Source organism: Phoca vitulina, unplaced genomic scaffold (assembly GCF_004348235.1).
Source record: "Phoca vitulina isolate PV1807 unplaced genomic scaffold, GSC_HSeal_1.0 scaffold5, whole genome shotgun sequence".
Lineage (NCBI taxonomy): Eukaryota > Metazoa > Chordata > Mammalia > Carnivora > Phocidae > Phoca > Phoca vitulina.
Genome location: NW_022589708.1, coordinates 18,156,846 through 18,176,459, shown reverse-complemented (window position 1 = coordinate 18,176,459; position 19,614 = coordinate 18,156,846). Strand labels below are relative to the sequence as shown.

The 19,614-nt window shown below is 37.1% G+C and overlaps 1 protein-coding gene across 7 annotated transcripts in view; it reads left to right on the top strand.

Moving 5' to 3' along the window:
- The window catches only part of GPC5 (glypican 5), a 1,360,202-nt gene that overhangs the window by 299,970 nt on the left and 1,040,618 nt on the right, over positions 1 to 19,614 (top strand). For all 7 annotated transcript variants that reach the window (XM_032402777.1, XM_032402772.1, XM_032402776.1 and 4 more), the window contains one exon: positions 2,669 to 2,802. In XM_032402777.1, coding sequence (XP_032258668.1) covers positions 2,669 to 2,802 — 134 coding nt within the window. The remainder of the gene's footprint in view (positions 1 to 2,668; positions 2,803 to 19,614) is intronic.

The following is a 19,614-nucleotide window of genomic DNA, read 5'->3' as shown; positions in this document are numbered from 1 at the left end:
CTGAATGAAACTGCTGTGAGCAACCATGCGCAGGTTTTTGTGTGGACATAAGTTTTCAATTCCTTTGGATAATTTTATTTTTGTGAGAAGCCACCAAACTGTCTTCCAAACTGTCTGTACCATTCTTCGTTCCCACTGGCCATGAATGACAGACAGTTTTGTTGCTTGACATCTCCCACACCCTTTGGTGGTGTCAGTGTTCTGGATGTGGCCTTGTTGATTGTACTTCTCTTGTGTCTGTGATTCATGAATCTTTCTCTTCATGGTCGCTGTCACCACTAACGTTCAAAGTCATTTCCCCCGCTCAGGACTACTGCAGGACTCTCTTAACAATTTACTTGTCTCTACCAGGTCTGCCTCCCCAGCCCAACTTGGACCATGCCTCCAGATTCACTGACTAAATATCAGCTCTAGTATTTTAACTTTTCCATTAGAAAGTCATCAGAGGCTTTTGTCTAATAATAAAACTGAGGTTGGCATTGAAAATGCTCCAACATTTATCTCTAGCCCAGCCTTCAAACATAATTTCCTTTTACTGTTACCCTCTATAATCCTGTCTTTCAAGGCAAACTACCATTTTTTTTTTAACCTCTTTTTTGTGTTAGCCTCATATTTTCTTGCATCTACCTCCTTGAGGATTTTTCCTCTGCCTTTCATCATTATTTTTTGTTATAACAACATGATACATCTAATCAGTCTCCATGCTACTGTCTTGCTCTCCAGCATGCCTCTTAGACCTGCTTCTTTCTTCCTCTGCCATGACTTTGGGCTCCAGTTCTGCTCCACTGTTCTACTAAAGGACCCTTCTTTGGTCTCCTTCTCTCCACACTGCTGTCATGGTGATTTTTCTCTTGTGGGAATCTTAAGCTACCATTTTCCTGCTTGGAAGCTTTTCCTGCTCTCCATTTGCCGGAGCAAGTTCTTTGGCTTGGTTTTCAGGTCAAATCATGGCATTTTTACATCTCACCTTTTGCTCTACCATTTTCTTTCATTATTCACTTTTTGTTCTATGTCAACATGTTAAGTTGCACATCTCTTTGCTTTTCTACTCTCTCCTAAAATTTTTCCCTGCTTTGTCCACCTGACAGACTCTTAGTTTATGCTTTACCTTGTTCTTTAGACATGACCTCCTGAAGCTTTTCCCTGAACACCCCAAGCAGAGTGAAGCTGTCCATTTTCTAAGTGTTTCAGTGTTACTTCTAGCTATTTCTGTGGTTGCTGGTGTCTTGTTCTATTATAATTACCGTTTTACATGTCTGACTTTCATCTTAATTGTGTGCAAGGGCCACACCTGATTCATGTTTCATCTCTAGCATCGAAAAGAATGGGGTGCAGTAAATATTTGTATATTTATAATTTGGCTGACTTGAAATCAATCTCAGCATATTCAGGCCCGACCCATACTCCAAGCTTCATGCCAGTGGAGTGGTCTTTCCCATGATGGTCTTTCCTGGTGTCACTCTTCACCCTCCAAGTGTCTGCAACACTGTGTTAGTCCCTCTCTTTTCACACATACACATTTTGCATTTTGATGTTTGAGAATTATTTTTTCTTTCTTCTGAAATTGTCAGCTCTTTTAGGAGAAAATTCAGTTTCCCATCCTTTATCTCTTCTAAACTTTAATACATGTTCTTTCCAAATATTAGAAGCAAAATAAATACGGATTCAAGAAACAAATTAATGTATAATTCCTTTAATGCCCATTGCATGGAAAATCAAAGAAATTGATAACTTTAAGGGAACTTTGGAGTAATTTACTCTAACGTCTTCATCTTACATCTAAAGGAGTCAAATTCAAAGAAGTTCTGCTACTGTCTTCAAGATCTCAGTGATTAAGATGGAAAAAAATTTGGACAAGAACCAAAGTCTCCTGATTCCTAGGCAATGCTTTTATATATTTGCGATTATACTACTCTACCTCTTTAAGTGTATAAGGTATCATGTGAGTCTTTTTTATTGCTTTACATGATAATATGTCTAATTCATTACTTAATTTTTCAATGATAATTATGTAAATTATACAAAGATGTTTGCTAGATAAGTTTTTTAATGAATTTTTCATTTGGATAATTATTTAAAAAACAACTATACTAGTAGTTTCAAAATACAGGAAGAAGATATAAAGCTATTACAAAATGAGATCTCTACATAAACAAAATCATTATTATTTCTAGGAAAGGACCTTAAGAAGAAAACCACTCTTAGAACTCACTTAGAAGCAGACTGCATATTCAATAGCAAATTATTTCATTGAAATATCTGTACAATTATGTGATTGTCATCAGTTGAATATAAAACATAAATAATATCTACCTTGGTTAAGTAATCTTATTTATATAAGCAAGCAAGTTTATTAATATAGTTCTCTGACTCATTCTGCATATATATTTTCTTCATGTATTTTATACATGTACTCAGGCAAAGTATATCAATATGTATAGCATCAATTTATCATGGCTGCCATTTTATACAGAGAATTTAATTCCCCCACTCGAAAATTGACAAACATTTTATGTCTTTTTTCTTTTAACATTTTATGTCTTAAAAGTTACTATTGAGGTATAAGTAAGAACATGCCATTGTTTTGGACATTACATTACAAACATTACATTCTCAGGTAGGACGGAGGTTGGTTTCTAACTGTCTTTTAATATTTTCTCTTTGAAAGGTCAATAAGATTTGTGGCCGTCTAATCAGAACACCTACACAAAGCCCCCGTTGTTCTTTTGATGGAAGCAAAGAGAAGCATGGGATGAAGATCTCTCCCAGAAACGATGAAGAGACACTTGCCAACAGAAGAAAGTAAGACATTTGTTTTACAACCAGAAAGAGAAGAGAAAGTAAGCCATTAATTTTCAACAGAATAGAATGTATTCAATTAAGTAGACCGAAATACACTATTGAAGAAAAAAAGATCACCATTAATTACTTTTAAAATTCAGCGGTTGCTCCTATTCAATTAATTAGGAATATAAGTGCAACTTGTGAGACCAATAAAACTTTCTGTGATAAGGGACACTTGCTATAATACACTATGGCAGGCGATAGGCACATGTAGTCACTGTGCACTTAAAATATGGTTAGTCTACAGTGTTGTACAGCAGATCTCTAGGACTTACGCATCTTGCTTCACTGAAACTTTATGCCCATTAATTAATACCTCCCCACTTCCTTCTCCCTGTGACCAACAACACTGTATTGTACCCTTCACATTTTAAGAGGGTAGATCTTACCACAATAAAATAAAAAAATTAGTTTGAAATATGGCTAGTGTGACTGAGGATTGAATTTTTAATTTTAATTAATTTTAGTCTTAATTCTGTGTATTGCTACTGTATTGGACGATGAACACAGAGTATTCACATAAATGATGAAATCAGTATTACTATATGCTAAGCATCTGTTAGAAAATGGTTGGATAAGAAGAAGTTTCTATACCTTTTATCTGGAATGCTGAAAATGGCTATCTATTGATTCAAAATGATAAACATTGAGTAGCTTGCTTCTATAACTCACATTTCTACCACTATTTCCGTCATTGTTTCACATGTTAAATTAAAGCCTTCATTAATAATCTCTTTGCTTGATAATTGACAGTCAAACTGAAAAACTCTTAAAAATGAAGGAAACTATTATTTTATTTACTTTTGCATTCTATTGATCAGTGTATGTCCTGGCAAATACTAGATTCTCAGTGGGTGGTTTTTTTTTTTTTTTTTAAGATTTTATTTATTTGACAGAGAGAGCACAAGCAGAGGGAAAGAGAGGGAGAAGCAGGTTCCCTGCTGAGCAAGGAGCCCGATGTGGGACTCGATCCCAGGACCCTGGGATCATGACCTGGGCCGAAGGCAGCCGCTTAACCGACTGAGCCACCCAGGTGTCCCTCTCAGTGGGTGAATTGAATTGAAATTTAGAATTCTATATTCATTTATTAATTCAAGTAGTTATTTCTAATAATACCTTATGGCAAACTCAGTATGTTACATAGCTTTACTCTCTATAATGTAGAATCTGTCTTTCCTTTTGGGACAGTGCTCCTAATTGCCTCATTCTCTTCTCAGATGGACTATAATTTGGAATAAAGATCTGGGCTATTGCTGGCTATTTGCCACAGCTCAAAAGAATTAGCACTTTGTTTGCATGCAAAATAGCTGTTCTTTTTTCCTCCAAACATCTATAGTGATCAGCAGTCTTTTCTTGTATTTGAGAAATTAATGTGTTAGGATAGCACATAGCATATAGTGGCTAGGTATAGTGTAGAGTGGTTCTTGTAATAAAATCTAGCTAAGGAAGATCTTAAGTTCTTAAAGGTCATGTCTGTTTCACCACCAGAGCAATTCAGTTGTTGGAAAGACAAAACAAAACCCAGTACAAGTGAAATGTCTCAGGAATAATGAGAGGCTCGTATGAATAGCTAGTTTTATAAGTATCTGTCCAGCCACTGAATAAACGTCCTTGTCACCGATCTTGCAAACTCTGTGTATTTCTCTGTCCCTAACCGGCCAGCCACCAGTTAGCCATTGCCCAAGAACAAGAGTAGGTCCATCATAGACCAATGTCACACCACACAAAGTGAACAACCAGAGGTATTACACATGAGCCCACTTACGCACTTTATTTCTACACATTTTTTATTGCCACTCCTAAATGGAACTTAATTGCTAGGGCAGTATACTTTGGCTTAATACTTACATGTTGTGCAGACCTATACATAAACATCTCCTGAATTTTATTTATCTTTCCATGTCCATAAACTAGGCCTGAATTTTATTTATCCTTCATCACTGATAATTCCCCATGAGGTCATACATTTCAAATGAAATAGCTGGGAAAATGTAGCAGAGTAGGTGCTGAGTGACTATGAGCTACTTTCTGTGCATCTTAACTTGTGCTTTTTCTACCCGCTTGAGCCTGATTTTCAATAGATCACTTCCACTTGATGATATATTGCTTCTATATAGGCCTGATCTCGTAGCGTGGCAGATCAGATAGCAGTTAGATCATGGGTATCTCAGGTTGCAGTGTCACTTGCTAGCTCATGGTCAAGTGTGTAGTTTCTATCAGATCCCGGTTGCAAACCAACCAACCAACCAACTAACCAACCAAACAAACAAAAACAGTGTTTAGCAAAAGCGGGAATGCTTTTAGTCCAAAATCCTTGATGTCTATACTGTTGTTCTTCTAATGGGACTTTCCAGAATCTCTGTAGAGCATCTTCATTTGCCACTGGTACTTCAGGTGCCATTGAGTGGATGAGCTGGGTCATCTGGACTGAATATCAGAACAGTTTGCAAGACACCAGCCTACAGACTTTTCTTTCTCATGCAAAAGCTCCTTGGGGCTACTTTATAAAAGGGTTGTAGCAGCACACTCAAGTGTGTATCATGTTTTCTCTAATGTGCAAAGGGACCCAAATAGTATTGTGCCTCTTCCTGAGTGCTAGGTTATCTTAAGGCAGAAATTGGCCTTTTACATTAGAATATCCCAATAAGATCCAGACTACTGGACATTTAGAAACCCTGCTGAATTCTCAAGCCCTTGAAATGTCAATATTTTTCCCCACCAGAGTCACGCACATGTCTACTAAGGCAAGTAGGATGATGTGATCAGTATTTTATTATCAGCATGGTGTCCTGTAGGATGTCCAAATGATCAAGGCTCCTGTCTGTCATGGAATGGGTGAATTGCCTTGAGGTCTAACAGTGAAGACATTCTTACCAGTTGTAAGTGAAATATTCCTAATTATCCTTACTAATTGGTAAAGGGATAAAAACATTTGCCAAATTGTTAGCTAGATAAGCAGGTGGCAGTACATGTTTTGATTTGCTCAAGCAGATAGCACATACATAGGAGGATATAATTGGAGTCACCCTCTGACTCAGGTTATGATAATCCAAACATTCTCCAAGCCCACCTCCGTGTGCACAGACCAGCCAAGCAAATGGGGTGAATATTGAATAGACAGATTGAGAAAAAGATATGTTTATAATACTATATCTGGTTACTTTTCTGAACTCCATTCTAATGGTTGGTCTGTTGATAGGATCGGATTTTCTATGTGTACAATCATGTGGTTCACTGGTAGAACCATTCCAGCAAGAAGCTTGCTGTACCTTGTAAAATTCTTATAGTCTATGCACTTACCTGCTTTCTTAGGATGTATCCCAAGAAACTCTTGCTTATATTCACAAGGAGAATTCTTGAGTATCTGTGGTGGCTGAGAGTTAGAGGCAAGTTATGTGTCCATAATACGAAAAATGGAAAAATAAAATATATTACTTTGGAACATAAAGAGTCAGAAGGAAAGAATATATTTTCATGCATCAAAAAATATCATGATTAAAGAGAAAAAAGTATTAAGCAGAATGAGAATAGTGCAATACCATTTTTATAAATTAAAAACAAATATATAAAAATCAATAGGTATTTTTCAAGAAAAGGATTTGGGAAAGTACTTATATTAAATATATAAGAATGGGTATTAGTAAAAAAATTCTATTTCAAGTAATAAGTTATGATATAGTATGCCAGGGGTTGAGGAGGATGCTTAGCTCTCTGTATCTCAGAAAATATGTGTGTGTTTGTCTGTGTACACATATAAATTAACATACCTATATACACTGTTATTTTAAACTTTAGATGAAAAGTGTTTTTTTAAAATCCTATTTTCCTAATAAAAACATAGTTAAAACTCCTTTAGTCAAAATTTTCATGAGAGCTAATGATACTCAATTTTTAAATAACCTTTTTTTGCCATTTCATATGCATAATTTTTCATTATGATGTGTAGTAGATATAGTGATTATCCAGATAGAGATAAAATGTAATTTGCTGAAGAGTTTTTGACTTGGGACTTCCTCATTAATTAGAACAAAATGGAAGTTTATTGTAAAATAAAAAATAGATAAGGAAAAAATGAATTTCCAGTCAGGCCATCCAAATCAATCACAAAATCATTGAACACTATTTTGTGCAATTCATAAAAAAGTAAAGTTAAAAAAATCAACATCTTCTGAGTTAGTTTTTATATTGTATTGTATTGTATCCATGGTAGGTTTTCTTGGGTTTTCTTTATTTACCTTGGGCAATTCCCATGAGAATATCTATAACAGAAAGTATTATTTATAAATTTAAACCAATTTAAAACTATTAAAATAAAGCAATGGAACAACAACAAAAAACCCCACATCAATTTCTATAAATATAATTAATTGCTCTAGTAGGTGAAAAATAGAAATTGTAAAATGCATCAGTTGTTTCGCCGATGTAAATGGAGATAAACACAGTTCTATGTTTAACAATTTAAAATACATTTTTACATATAAATAACTCATAGTCTTTTAAAATTATATTGGAATAGTTTACTTTATAGGGCGCCTGCGTGGCGCAGTCGATTAAGCCTCTGATTCTTGAGTTCGGCTCAGGTCATGATCTCAGGGTTGTGAGATCGAGCCCTGGGTTGGGATCCGTGCTCAGTGGGGAGTCTACTTGGAATTTTTTCTCCCTCTCCCTCTGCCCCTCCCAGTCATGCTCTGTCTCTCTCTCCTTCTAAAAATAAATAAATAAATCTTTAGGCTTAGTTTCTTTAGTGGTATATCTTATTAAAAAAAATAGTTATTTTTTTTATTTTTTATTTTTTAAAAATAGTTATTTAAAGTTTGTTTATTTACTTATTTATTTTAGTAATCTCTACACCCAGTGCGGGGTGCAAACTCACAACACCAAGATCAAGAGTTGCATGCCTTTCTGACTGAGCCAGCCAGGTGCCCCAAAATTTATTGTTTAAATATACAAATTTGTTGTTTAAAATTATGTTAGATTTATGGTACCCTGACCTAAAAAATATTTTCTGGTTTTTATAACAGTTTAATTTATATAGTTTTCCATTATTCAAGCAATTCTTCTGAGGTTGTGTTAATATAACTATTGTTGACTTATAAATAATTTGACCAATTAGCTTTTTTTTTTAAGCTACCCAACACTATTTATTAAGTGATGATTAATTACTTTTTCATTTTTCAATTGGGTTGTTTAGTCCATTTTTTTAAGGTTTATTTATTTTAGAGAGAGAGTGAGAGTGCATACTTGAGCATATGAGCTGGAGGAGAGGCAGAGGGGGAGTGGGAGAGAGAGAGAATCTCAAGCAGACTCCCCACTGAGCATGGAGCCTGACAAGGGGCTCAATCCCATGACCCAAGAGATCATGACATGAGTTGAAATCAAGAGTCTGATGCTCAGCTGACTGAGCCACCCAGATGCCCCAGTTTTTTATGGTGATATATAGTGTTCTTTTTTTTTTTTTTAAGATTTTTTTTTTTAAGTAATCCCTGCACCCAACATGGGGCTCAAACTTACAACCCCGAGATCAAGAGCCCCACGCTCCACCAACTGAGCCAGCCAGATGTCCCAGTGATATATACTATCCTGAAGTAGTTTAAAGCTACCATCTTGTTCTTTATTTTCTCTTTACCCCATGTTCTTTATTCTTTTTTTAAAGACTTATTTACTTAGAGAGAGAGAGAGAGAGAGAAAGAGAGAGCGCTGCTCACAAGCATGGGAAGGGCCAGAGGGAGATGGAGAGAATCTCAAGCAGACTCCTCGCTGAGCAGGAAGCCCAACATGGGGCTCCATCTCACCACCCTGAGATCATGACCCGAGCTGAAATCAAGATTCAGACACTTAACCAACTGAGCCCCCAGGTGCCCCATGTCCTTTATTTTTTATTCCTCTTTTCTTGCCTTCTTTTGACTTTAACAGGTATTTAATTTTTTAAAAAATCTTCATGGCCCCCTCTTTTTAAAGGTTTTATTTATTTGAGAGAGAGTATAACGCGCACACGCGAGTGTGTTGGGGGGAGGGCCAGAGGGACAAGCCAATTCCCACTGAGCAGGACCCTGGGATCATGACCTGAGCTGAAGTTAGATGCTTAACCAACTGAGTCACCCAGGTGCCCCTTCATGGCTTTTTATATTTGCATTTCTTTATTATTCTAATGGTTACCATAGAGATCACAATGTGCCTTTTTAATTTTTACTATTTACTTTAAATTAGAACTTTAACCACTTCATTGAACAATATAAGAACCTTAAAAGTTTCACTCCATTACCCTTTTCCTATCTTCCGTTACCCTATTCCTAACCAATATCTTACTTCTAACAACATTTTAACAACTTCCGAGATATTGTTGTTGTTGTTTTTAAATAGTCAATATTATAATATCTCATATTTTATTCTTTCTCATGCTTTTTCTTTTAGTTCCACGTGTCCATCTAGAGTCATTTTGCTTTATTAGCCTTAGGGTATTTTTCATTGCTTACTACCGTTGATAAATCCTCTCAGCTTTTGTTTGAACGCATCTTCATTTTTGGAGACTATTATTAGTAAGTCGAGATTTCTAGGTTGTTGCCAGATACCATTTTTAAAAATATAAATGTCCATAATTAAGTTCATGACATGACACTGTTAAGTCGTACGGGAGGTTTAATGGAAACATTTCGTAGGAGAGGTAACTACAATGGTGGAGGCTACTGGGGCCCTGCTCACATCCCTCTTTACCTGGCCGTTTCATCTGCCTCCTGGTTGCTCTCTCGAAGGTGCTGATAATGCACAGTTGCACTCTTCTCTGGGGAATTGCCCTCAACAAATTGGAGCCATCTATTTTCATTGTCTGTTGGCTACTTAACAAGTCATTCCGAAATGTAGTAACTTAAAGCAGCAACAACATTTATTATGCAATTTTCTGTGGGTTGGGAATTTGGGAGCTGCTTGGCTGTGGGGTTTTGGCTCAGGGTTTCTTTTTGACTATGGTCTCTTAGGGTGATTGCTGTCAAGGTCAGGTGAGGCTGCAATCCTCTGAAGGCTCGAGCAGGACCGGGTATCATCTTCCAAGATGGCACACTCACAGGGCTGTTGGCAGGAGGCCTCATGTTCCCGTCCCAGTGAGTTTTCTTATAACTCTGAAGCTGGCTTTCCTCAGGACAGATAATCAGAGAGAGAAAAGCAGAAACTGCAGTGTATTTATGATCCAGCCTTGAAGTCCCCACTGTCATTTCTGCAATATCCTACAGGTTACCTGGGTCAGTTCTGTTCCATGTGGAGGAGGACTACACGCCATCTCATCTACCTGAAAGAGTGCGTTAACCTCCCCCCTGCTTCACCCCCTTGGCAGAGGCTCATAAGCAGTGCCCGACGGACACCAGGGGATCAAAGGCTTGCCCTTACTCAGTGTGATGCGTCCAGATGTGTGATGCAGTCCATGTGTGCAGTCTGGCTGCAGCTGAGACCACATCCCGATATACCTTCTTCCTGCCCACCCTATCCTACTTCCCTCACTACCTTTCTCTTAAGAGCACTACCTCGATGAACCAATCATCTGCATCCAAATTCCTGTCTCAGGAACTGCTTCTAGGGAGTCTGACCTAGAAGATGTCTGAAAAAGTACCTAAAACAGATGCAGAATAAGTGTAAACTAAGGAAGAAGTATAGTATCTTATCCTAAATACAGTGATTTCTCTATGAATTCCCAAGTTCGCAACCCCTTAGTCTGTTTCTTTCTCCCCCTTCCTCCTTTGTATTCATTTCAAAAGAGAACCCTTCTGTTTAATACCTTGTCTTTTCCTTGCTCTATTTCTAACATTTGAAGAAGGACATCCAAATCTGTCCTTGGATCTGGAAGTTGTGCTAAGCCCGAAGTATAGAGTATGTCAGTCTTTTTAGTGTGGAAGGAGGGAAGCGAAACCATAGTACTGGATTCTTTTGATGATATTTTGGAGATGGGATTGTACTTGTTCAATCCCCCCCCTGTTTTTTTTCTGTTTATGTAGAATGCCAATAATGAGCTACTTTGAGACTCTGAGTTATTGGTACATCCCAGTTACAGAGGTCTCCAAAAGTTGAGAAAGTCAAGGAAGAATTACTGTTCCTTTAAACATCCCGAGAAAAGCATCACTGTGTCGTCTTTTGGGGCAGAAACCAAATCAGCACAGCTGTAAAGGACACTGCACTTACGTAGCTGTTTAAACCAGCCCAGGCAGAGTGATTTCCCTGTGGCAGTTTCTGCTCTCTGCTTGATTTCTTGAAGTTAGCTGGTAAGAATAAGCTATTAGCAAGCTTAAATCGGTGATAATTAGCAGTACATTATTATTTCAAAGTGGTGTGGCTGTGCCAATTAAGCGGGTAATTAGGAAAACCCCAGGACAATAAATTAAGACAGAGTCTCAACACCAGTGCCCCATCTGTTCTCCAGCAAGCATTCCAATTAGCCAAACCTCTCATCTAAGAATGCGCCAATTAAGGGGATTGGCTGCATGCATGGCTGTGCATCGGGGTAATAGAGACGGTCCTAGGTGCTTAGTAAAAATAAAATATTTTTGACATAGGAGAGGGTTTTGATGTGAAGGTGGGGGAAGGAGAATTTTTGGAAACACTGGGTTTTTAATGTTTGAGACAAAATATAATTTAAATGGTTTTATGAGTTTTTGTTTTTCAAAATTGTCTCTTAAGAACTTAATGGAACATTGTATCATCAGGCAGCTCCATGTTATTCTCATGTGTTTATTAAATCTTGATTTGAGTAGGAATTTTACAACTTGAACATTAACAATTTTATTTATTGAGAATGGGAACTAAAAGAGACACTTGAAATTGCTTAGTTGAAAGAGAGGAATGAGGGCATGTTCTGTTTCAGGATGTGTCTATCCATGAAAGCAAATTAATTTTTACCCTGTTCATTGCAAAAAAACATAGTGAAGTGACTAAAATAATTAAGCATAGGAAAAACTTTTAAACATAATCTGAATGAAGAACACTTAATATTACTTAGGATTATTGCCCAGATAGCTGGAATAGGTTCATATTACATAGGATCAGTTGGCTTAAGATACATGAATTTATATCTACATAGTCAAACCTTATTTAGCACAATACTTTATTAATGAAACCAAAATTAGCTAATGTTTAAAATTCTTGATGTGTGTGTTTGGGGGTATGTGTTTATATGGTTAAATCAGTATTGACATACCGGGCTTAATGATGAATTGTGTATATATAAACTCAGTGGATGAAAATATCCATCGGTCAGGAAAAAGTCAACTCAGAGAAAAATTTAATATCACTTATAGGACTGGAGAAGGCAATTTCCAATCTATTTCCTAAAAGGAAGTTAGTGCTTCTTTGAGGTGCCATTATTATTTATTACCTGTAAGTTTAATTTACTAAAATAAAAGTTATGTTCCCTTCAATGAGAACATTTCTGGTTAATTTAAAACAGTGCTTGGTGAGTGGTAGGGGCGAGGGCACTCAGGGCAGGGCAGGCTAAGGCAAGGCTTTGGGTAGGGGGCAAGAGGCCAGGCCAGAGCAGGGCTGAGGAAAAGGGAGCTCCCAGGCAGGCCAGCGTCGAGACCTACATGAATAATGAAAAGCAGGACCCTAGGGGGTCAAAAACCAGGCACACAGGAAGAAGGAATGCCAGAAGGCAGAACAAACATATGGCAAAAGTTTAGGCTAGTGGTGCTTAACCTTTGCGGGTCACGTAGCCCACTGAGAATCTGATAAAAACTTCCCAGAGAAAGAAAGTCCATAAACAAATACACGCAAAATTTTGTTGTATTGAAAAGCAATTTGCTCTGGCTAAAACTAATATTAAAAAGAAAGCCTTTAAAAATGAGGTTTGCTCTTACTTTCTAGACGTTCATGGAAAAATTAGTGACCATTTCACGACATATCTGAAACTAAATCCAAGCAGTGAATGATTAAACTAACATTGAGCAGGATTTGGACTGGAAGGTATGGACTAGAAGTTGAAACTGTCGTTGGTCTTAGACGTGGCTGTGGGTCCATGTTTGGTACCTAACAGATACTCTTTTTTTTCTGGTGGTAGCAATTATGGAAAATTACAGAAAGCAGATTTGTGTAGCTATCACTGGCTGCCGTTAGAACTCTTATAACTTGTTTGCTAAGATGAAGGTAGTTTTATATCAGGGAGTGTGAGGTTTATTCTAACCTCTTTAAAGTTACACTGATGGTCCATAAGGCTTTGGTCCTCACATTAATTTGCAATATCTGTAATATTGATCCTCTCAACTTCAAGACAGTGTGAGTAGAAGTAAGTCTCCTCAAATTTCTCACTACAAAAAGAATAAAAAAAATACATATATTTTTTTCAGCCATAGGAAGAATGACATTTAATTTTGACAGTTTTTCCCAAACTGATTCTCCGAAAACCTATTTCCCACTAGCAGCTTTGCCAAATGAGCTAGAAGCTTTCCAGTAGTGTTTATGACTGTGACTGTAGGGTTATCCCATTTATATGGCTCAAAATCGCCCCCAAACAAAAAAATCGAACTGTGAGTGAAATTCTCCCTGCCTAATATACCTGAGAATATGTTCTTTCTTTTTTCCTCCTTTCAAAAAGTGGCTCTTCTATCCTTTTTTCATTTGGAAAGTCAGTAAGCATATGTAGAATTGAAAAAAAAAACTTCAAATTCAGCTCCCATTTTTTTTTTTTTTTTCCCACTCAATTTTTGGAGAGGTAAGGAAGATTTAAAGTCATGTCGTACTGAAATTGATGATTTTTGTGGGAGTGTATAAAAATGATTTCAGAATTTTTAGCAGAATCTATGGGGCCTAAATAAGCCCCATAATTGAGGCTTATTTCTCAATTAATTGTATGTAAAGCATCATGGATGCTCAGTCTATAGCAAGAGTACTAAGCACTTTCTTCCACTTGGTTTTACATAGCAAAAAACATTTCCATCAGTTTAAATCTGTTAATGGCATTGGAAGTGTCAAAATGATGCGTATAATAATATGGGAAAAACGGGGAACAGGATATTTATTTTTTTATCCCATTGCATGTTTAAGGGAAATGACAGAGCTGCCAATTCCTCCACAATTGTCCTCAAAATAGGAGAAATGTGTTTCTGGGGTGGATTATATCATTTGATGGAGGCACTGTTTTTTTCTTTGTTTTGTTTTGTTTTTGTTTTTGTTTTCCATCTTCACTCCCAGACACGAATGTATATCAACCATTTCCAGGGCACATCATGATCTCCAGAGTCGTACGTGGAAACTTTTACTTGGAAGTGCAACCGAATGAAAGTTCAAAGGTAGTTTCAGGATGATTCTTTTTTATTTAGGCCCATATCATAGACTTTCAGATCAAGGTTTCTTCTCAAAAATATGCTTCATTCTGTTTGATGACTTTGAAGATCAGCAGGTCTAAGGTGCTCCTTTGGCTGTGTCGGTTTCACTCCCTTCAGCAAGAATCCTGTTAGACGTGCACCCTGTGACTTTCGGGGTCCCACAAATGGAGTAAACTCAATGGATTTATAATCTTCATTGTATTTGGTTTGTCTGCATTTTCCAGTGTAAGCTAAGCCTTATAATAAACAGATGTATGAATGATTGTGATGGAAGGAAGTATTATTATAATTCTCATCACATGGACAATATTATCGGTGTCATACTTGAGCAAAGGTAATTATACATTACTCAGTGTTGGTCAGTAATATTCTGTGCCACCCAAACTAGCACCTGGGTTACATGTAACATTCAAGAGCCATTTCTTTCTAAAATGAGAATTACCAGAATAATAGGAATAAAATTGAAGACAAAAATAACTCATTTTCTCTGAACCCTTTTAATTATAGATTTTCTGACCCTAAAGCCCATATTTATACCAGAGTTCAGGAACACAAGTATCTGCACTGAGAGACATATAGTAACCGAGGATGCAAGCAAGAACAATTTATACCAGACATATATTGTCCATCAATCAGATAAGTTGGTGGGTAGCAGTGACCAGGAATAGAGGATTGAAATCACAAAATGAAAAAAAATAAAAAAATAAAAATAAACAGAAGAAGGAATGAGGAAGAAGCCCATTTATTGGCAGACTATTAAAGGGAGAGGTTTTTTATTAGTTTTCTGCTCATGCTGAGAGAGGAAAATATTGTACAGAATATGTTCTCATATGTTAGTAACCATAGAAAACATTTTACTGCAAAAAAGAGTAACATTCAAGATTTGACCTTAAATGCTGAATCTCGATATAGGTACTCAGTAATGATTCTTAGTATTAAGGAGGTATACTAGAATCGTTACATCTGCAAAAATCTTTTGATTTAATCTTCTTGTTGGTCTTGACCCAATCATGTCCTAGACTTTTTTTTTTTCCTGTTGAAAAAGCAATAGCATGCTTCCTGAAACCAGTAGAACTGAGCAAATAATTGCATATTTTTACTAAAATGAAAAAAGTCATGAGGTAGGAGAAATTATGTCTCACCTCTTTTGGGTGGATGCTCAAATTTGTTTAAATATTGGACATGTGATCTTGTGTTTATTTTTATAAATGACTTAAGATCTTTGTTTAAAGTCCTTTTTAATGGAGAACAGTGAGGGCTTTTTACGGTACATTTTTACAATATGGGAAAACGAGATGAGAGTTTTGAAGACCTAGTTTTGACATCAGGTTTAAATCACTCTTTTTAAAGGAGGATGCTTTCAGAAAGGGTGCTTTTTACTGGGACATTTAATGGCAATGTGTTGAGTTTGGAGCATTACTGAAAAGTAAGGAATAGAGGTGTCTTCATTAATTGTATAGATGACTGTGAATGTCCCGCTCAGAACTAGTGTAAAATCACCACCACGGAGTGTTAAACATAGAGCCCATGTCAAAAAGAATCCTCTGCAGATAGTATCTGAGGATATTGGCATATCTCCAGGGCTCCTTTCCATTCCTTCTTCCCATTCCTTCCCTTGGTGCTCCCCAACCTACTGCCCATCTTAACCCCTTCAGCTTTGTTGAGAAAGCACAGTAAATCTTCTACGGAAGGGAAATCATGTCGTGTGAACAAGAAGACTTCCTATGAGGAGAAAAAAACCTGGAATCATTTAGTCAGAAAAAAAAAAATCCTTCTCTTTGAGAATGGTGTGGATCCTTCCATCACAGCTTCCATAATGAATAGCGGGTTCAAGTGGGGTTCAGAGAGCACACTTTATGAGTTTCTTTTTTAGGAAGAATAGGTTTTTTTTTTCTTTTTAAGGAAATACAAGTGCAATGTGCTTGTAACACATTTACATTTGTGACAAATGGTGCCGCACATTGCATTGCTTTCTCTGTGTCATAGTCATCCTTTTCCACCCATCTTTCCATGTGTCACAAAGTCTATGGAAAGGGGCCAGCAAACTAAATTTCAGTTTTCCCGCTAGCTAATCTGACTGTATAAATTTAATTACTTTCAAGCATTTACAGCAAGAACTGCTACCGCTGTAGAACAGTAATCTAAATATTTTTCTATTTTGATGATTATAAAAATATTTTGTCAAATAGAATGACTTAGTTGAGAATAAAATAAACTTATTAAATATAGATTCAGAAACACAAGAGAAAATAGTTCTTATCTGGAAACGTGTAATTATAGATTTCCTCTGCTGAGCGGGAGACTGACATTTTAAATGTCTGCTGTTTGACAACTGTGGTCGGACATCTCTACAGGGTTGAGCCTGCTCATTAGTGCCACATTAACCTTAACTTTGCCTCAGGCCATTAACTAGCGAACTGCACATTTGACCTTTGTTCGACAGATATTTTCAAACAGTATGGGAGGCGCTGCTTTTAATTTGGGTCCTGTATTATTTGTGGACTGACTTTAGGGGGTAAAAAAAAATCAATACGTGTCATTAAATAAAGGAACGTGTAGTCTGAAACATTCCACAGAGAAAAGTTCCATTTGAAAATAAGATTCTTCTCCAATACTGTTCCAGATAATTAGTTTGGGTCAAAATTAGAAATCATCTCTTTTACATTGTGTTCAATGGGAAAAAAAGGAGAGGAAGTGACTGTTTATGAATGTTTTAAAATTGAAACAAATTCCTGCTAGATAAAGATAGAAGATCTAGAGGCTTGCCTTTTGAATATAGCTCTGTGTTCAGGAACATCTAATGAAATGAAATGCAAAATCAAATGTAAAATCAGGGCCATATGCTTAAGTGAAAACAGCTCCCTGGGAGATCAGCAAAGTTTGAAACATGTGGTTGCCACTCTTTAAGCCAGCCTTATTAATTAAAATGTAAATTAGTTTAGTGGAATATTTTGGTAGATTACGGAAGAGTTGCTATATTAAGATTATGGAATATTATACAGCTATATCAAAAAAGTAAGACCAAGATTTATTCATCTGAAATAGGTTAATGATATATTGTCAAGTGAGAAAAGCCAGTCGCGTGTACATGTATATAGCTTGGTCCCAGTTTTGTTAAAACAAACCGTTACTATGTCTCTCTTTATCTCTGTCTGTTTTTGGTTACTTGTTAGCGTGTGCATAGAGCAGCTGAAGAAAGCATACCAGGCTGCTAACGTGGGTTACATGGACGCACTGTAGAGGCACGGATACTAACTTGTTCTTCATGTGCCTTTTTTATTCATTGCACTGTTTATGAAAAGCTATGTTAATTTTATCCTTAAAAATGACAAAAGTAAGTTATAATGGTCCAGCCAATCAGAAGCATTGCTCGTTTTGATAGTAGTCACTGGGCATTCCTATGTCAACCAAACTATAAATGACACTTCAGGGTGAGTTGCATTTCCTTTCATATTGGTTTTTTTTTTTTTTTTTTTACCACGTGATGCATCAGGAGCTCTTGCTGGCACACTGCTGGCCTCAAGGTCATGGGAAGCAACGAAGCAATAACTATGCTGGACCACGTTTCTCCCTTGCCTTTAGTAAGCTCAGGGCAAACAAGGCTGCGAGCTATGAATGATCAATTGTGCCACAGCCTTTTTCCTCTTTATGGTGCTAGCACAGTGGACAAAGCTGCTCATTAGCCAGGGAGCAGAATTTGCCCTGCTCCCTGCGTCCTGCACCAGACCTTTCAGACTGGTAGAAATACACAGATAAATCCTGTTTAAACCTAGTGCCTTCTAAGTGCAGATTTTGGCAGACAGAAGTGATCTATCTATGTTTTCTGGTCTAACAATCTACTGATTGTGTTCTGTTAACAGGGTGATAATTTCAGGAAAATTTTTAAAACAGGTGGAAATATTCTTCTATATAAAGATTCATTCTGCTTTGATTTATCAGGTATTCAATATCAGCTGACTTGGCTAAGGGATGGCATGTTTACTAATGAATTATTTAGTTAATTAATTAGTGAAAGATGTTGAGGTCTGCTACGAATAAATTCCTGAGTAAATAACTTCCTCGCTTTTCACATGTTTTTACCTTCTCTGATTTTTGTTTTTCCTTAGTTTCAAAATAAGAGAACTAGACTAAATCACAGGTCCTCAACCCTGGCCACACATATGGATCTTATAGGAAGCTTCCAAAAGCACTTGGATGCCCAGGTCCCACTCCAGACCAATACATCTGAATGAGGGAAAATCTAGGAGTTACAGTTTAAATATTTCCTTGGCGATGACAATGTGCAGTTAGGACAGAGAGCCCCTGGAACAGATGGTCTCAGGCTCTTTCTGTTTTTGTAACACAGTCTATCTGTGAGGTATTAATTATGATAGCTGTCTTGCAGAGCAGTGTGACTAAATATTATTATGTCCCCACATATTAATTTCAGCAGCACATATATATGCACTCTGACTTGAGCCTGTTTAGTCTCGCACAGCTTGCGGTCCTGCTCTTTCAAGTTCTTCATTTTCTAATGCAGCACACGAGGAAGGTCTGTTTCTCCACAGTCTAGGAACGGGTTCTCTAATTTCAAGTTTCCCAAGTCAACTGGATCCTTCAAGGAATTTCAATTATTGTTATTATTTAAAAAATGCTTTTCTTTTAGAAACTTCTAATTCTGGCACAGTTAAAAACTCAGACCGCATCTGGGACCAATTCCAGGGAGAATTTGTTGATGGCCTGTTGGGTACCAAACTGTGACCCAAACCCTGGGGATATAAAGAAGACATGGCTCTTGCCTGTATTGAACGAGCCCTCTACCCAGGGAGACAGATGTGCAAACACAGGGATTATAATATCAGATAGCCAGGACTGCAAAACAGACGCCGAGTGCTGTGTAAGAAACAAGGATGAGCAAACAAAACTGTGCATGCTGGTCAGACAAGGATGTAGAGGGCAGATGAGCTTTAAGCTGGATCTTGAAGGACGGGCAGAAGTTTGGGAGAGTGATAGCGGAAAAGGCCGTCCAGTGTTAGAGGAAACTGCATGTGCTAAACTCAGAATCCTGTAAATATGGAAATATCATCTGCTATGTGAGTAAAAGTGTGCAGTTTTGCCTGGGGTGTGTGAGTGGAGGGAAGGAGGACTGTCATGGGAGGCTAAGGGGTGGAGAGTGGAGAGATTATGTGCCATGGTAAGACATTTTATCTGAATTGTTAGGGTTTTAAAATGGTAAAGTGTTGGGCTGATTTCTGGTTACAACATGGGACATGCAGTGAACAGAAGACAGGAGGGCAAAACTTGACAGGGAGGTCATTTGTTAAACTGTTGCAGGCCTAAATGAGAAAGTATTAATTTGTGTATGGCCTTGACATAGATGCTTTGAATAAATATTCTGACAAAGAATTTTTTTCTGTTTTTTTTTTAATATTTTAAATATTTAAAAAATATTTTCTGTTACTGGCAAGACTAATATGTCTGAAGACTAAGGTGA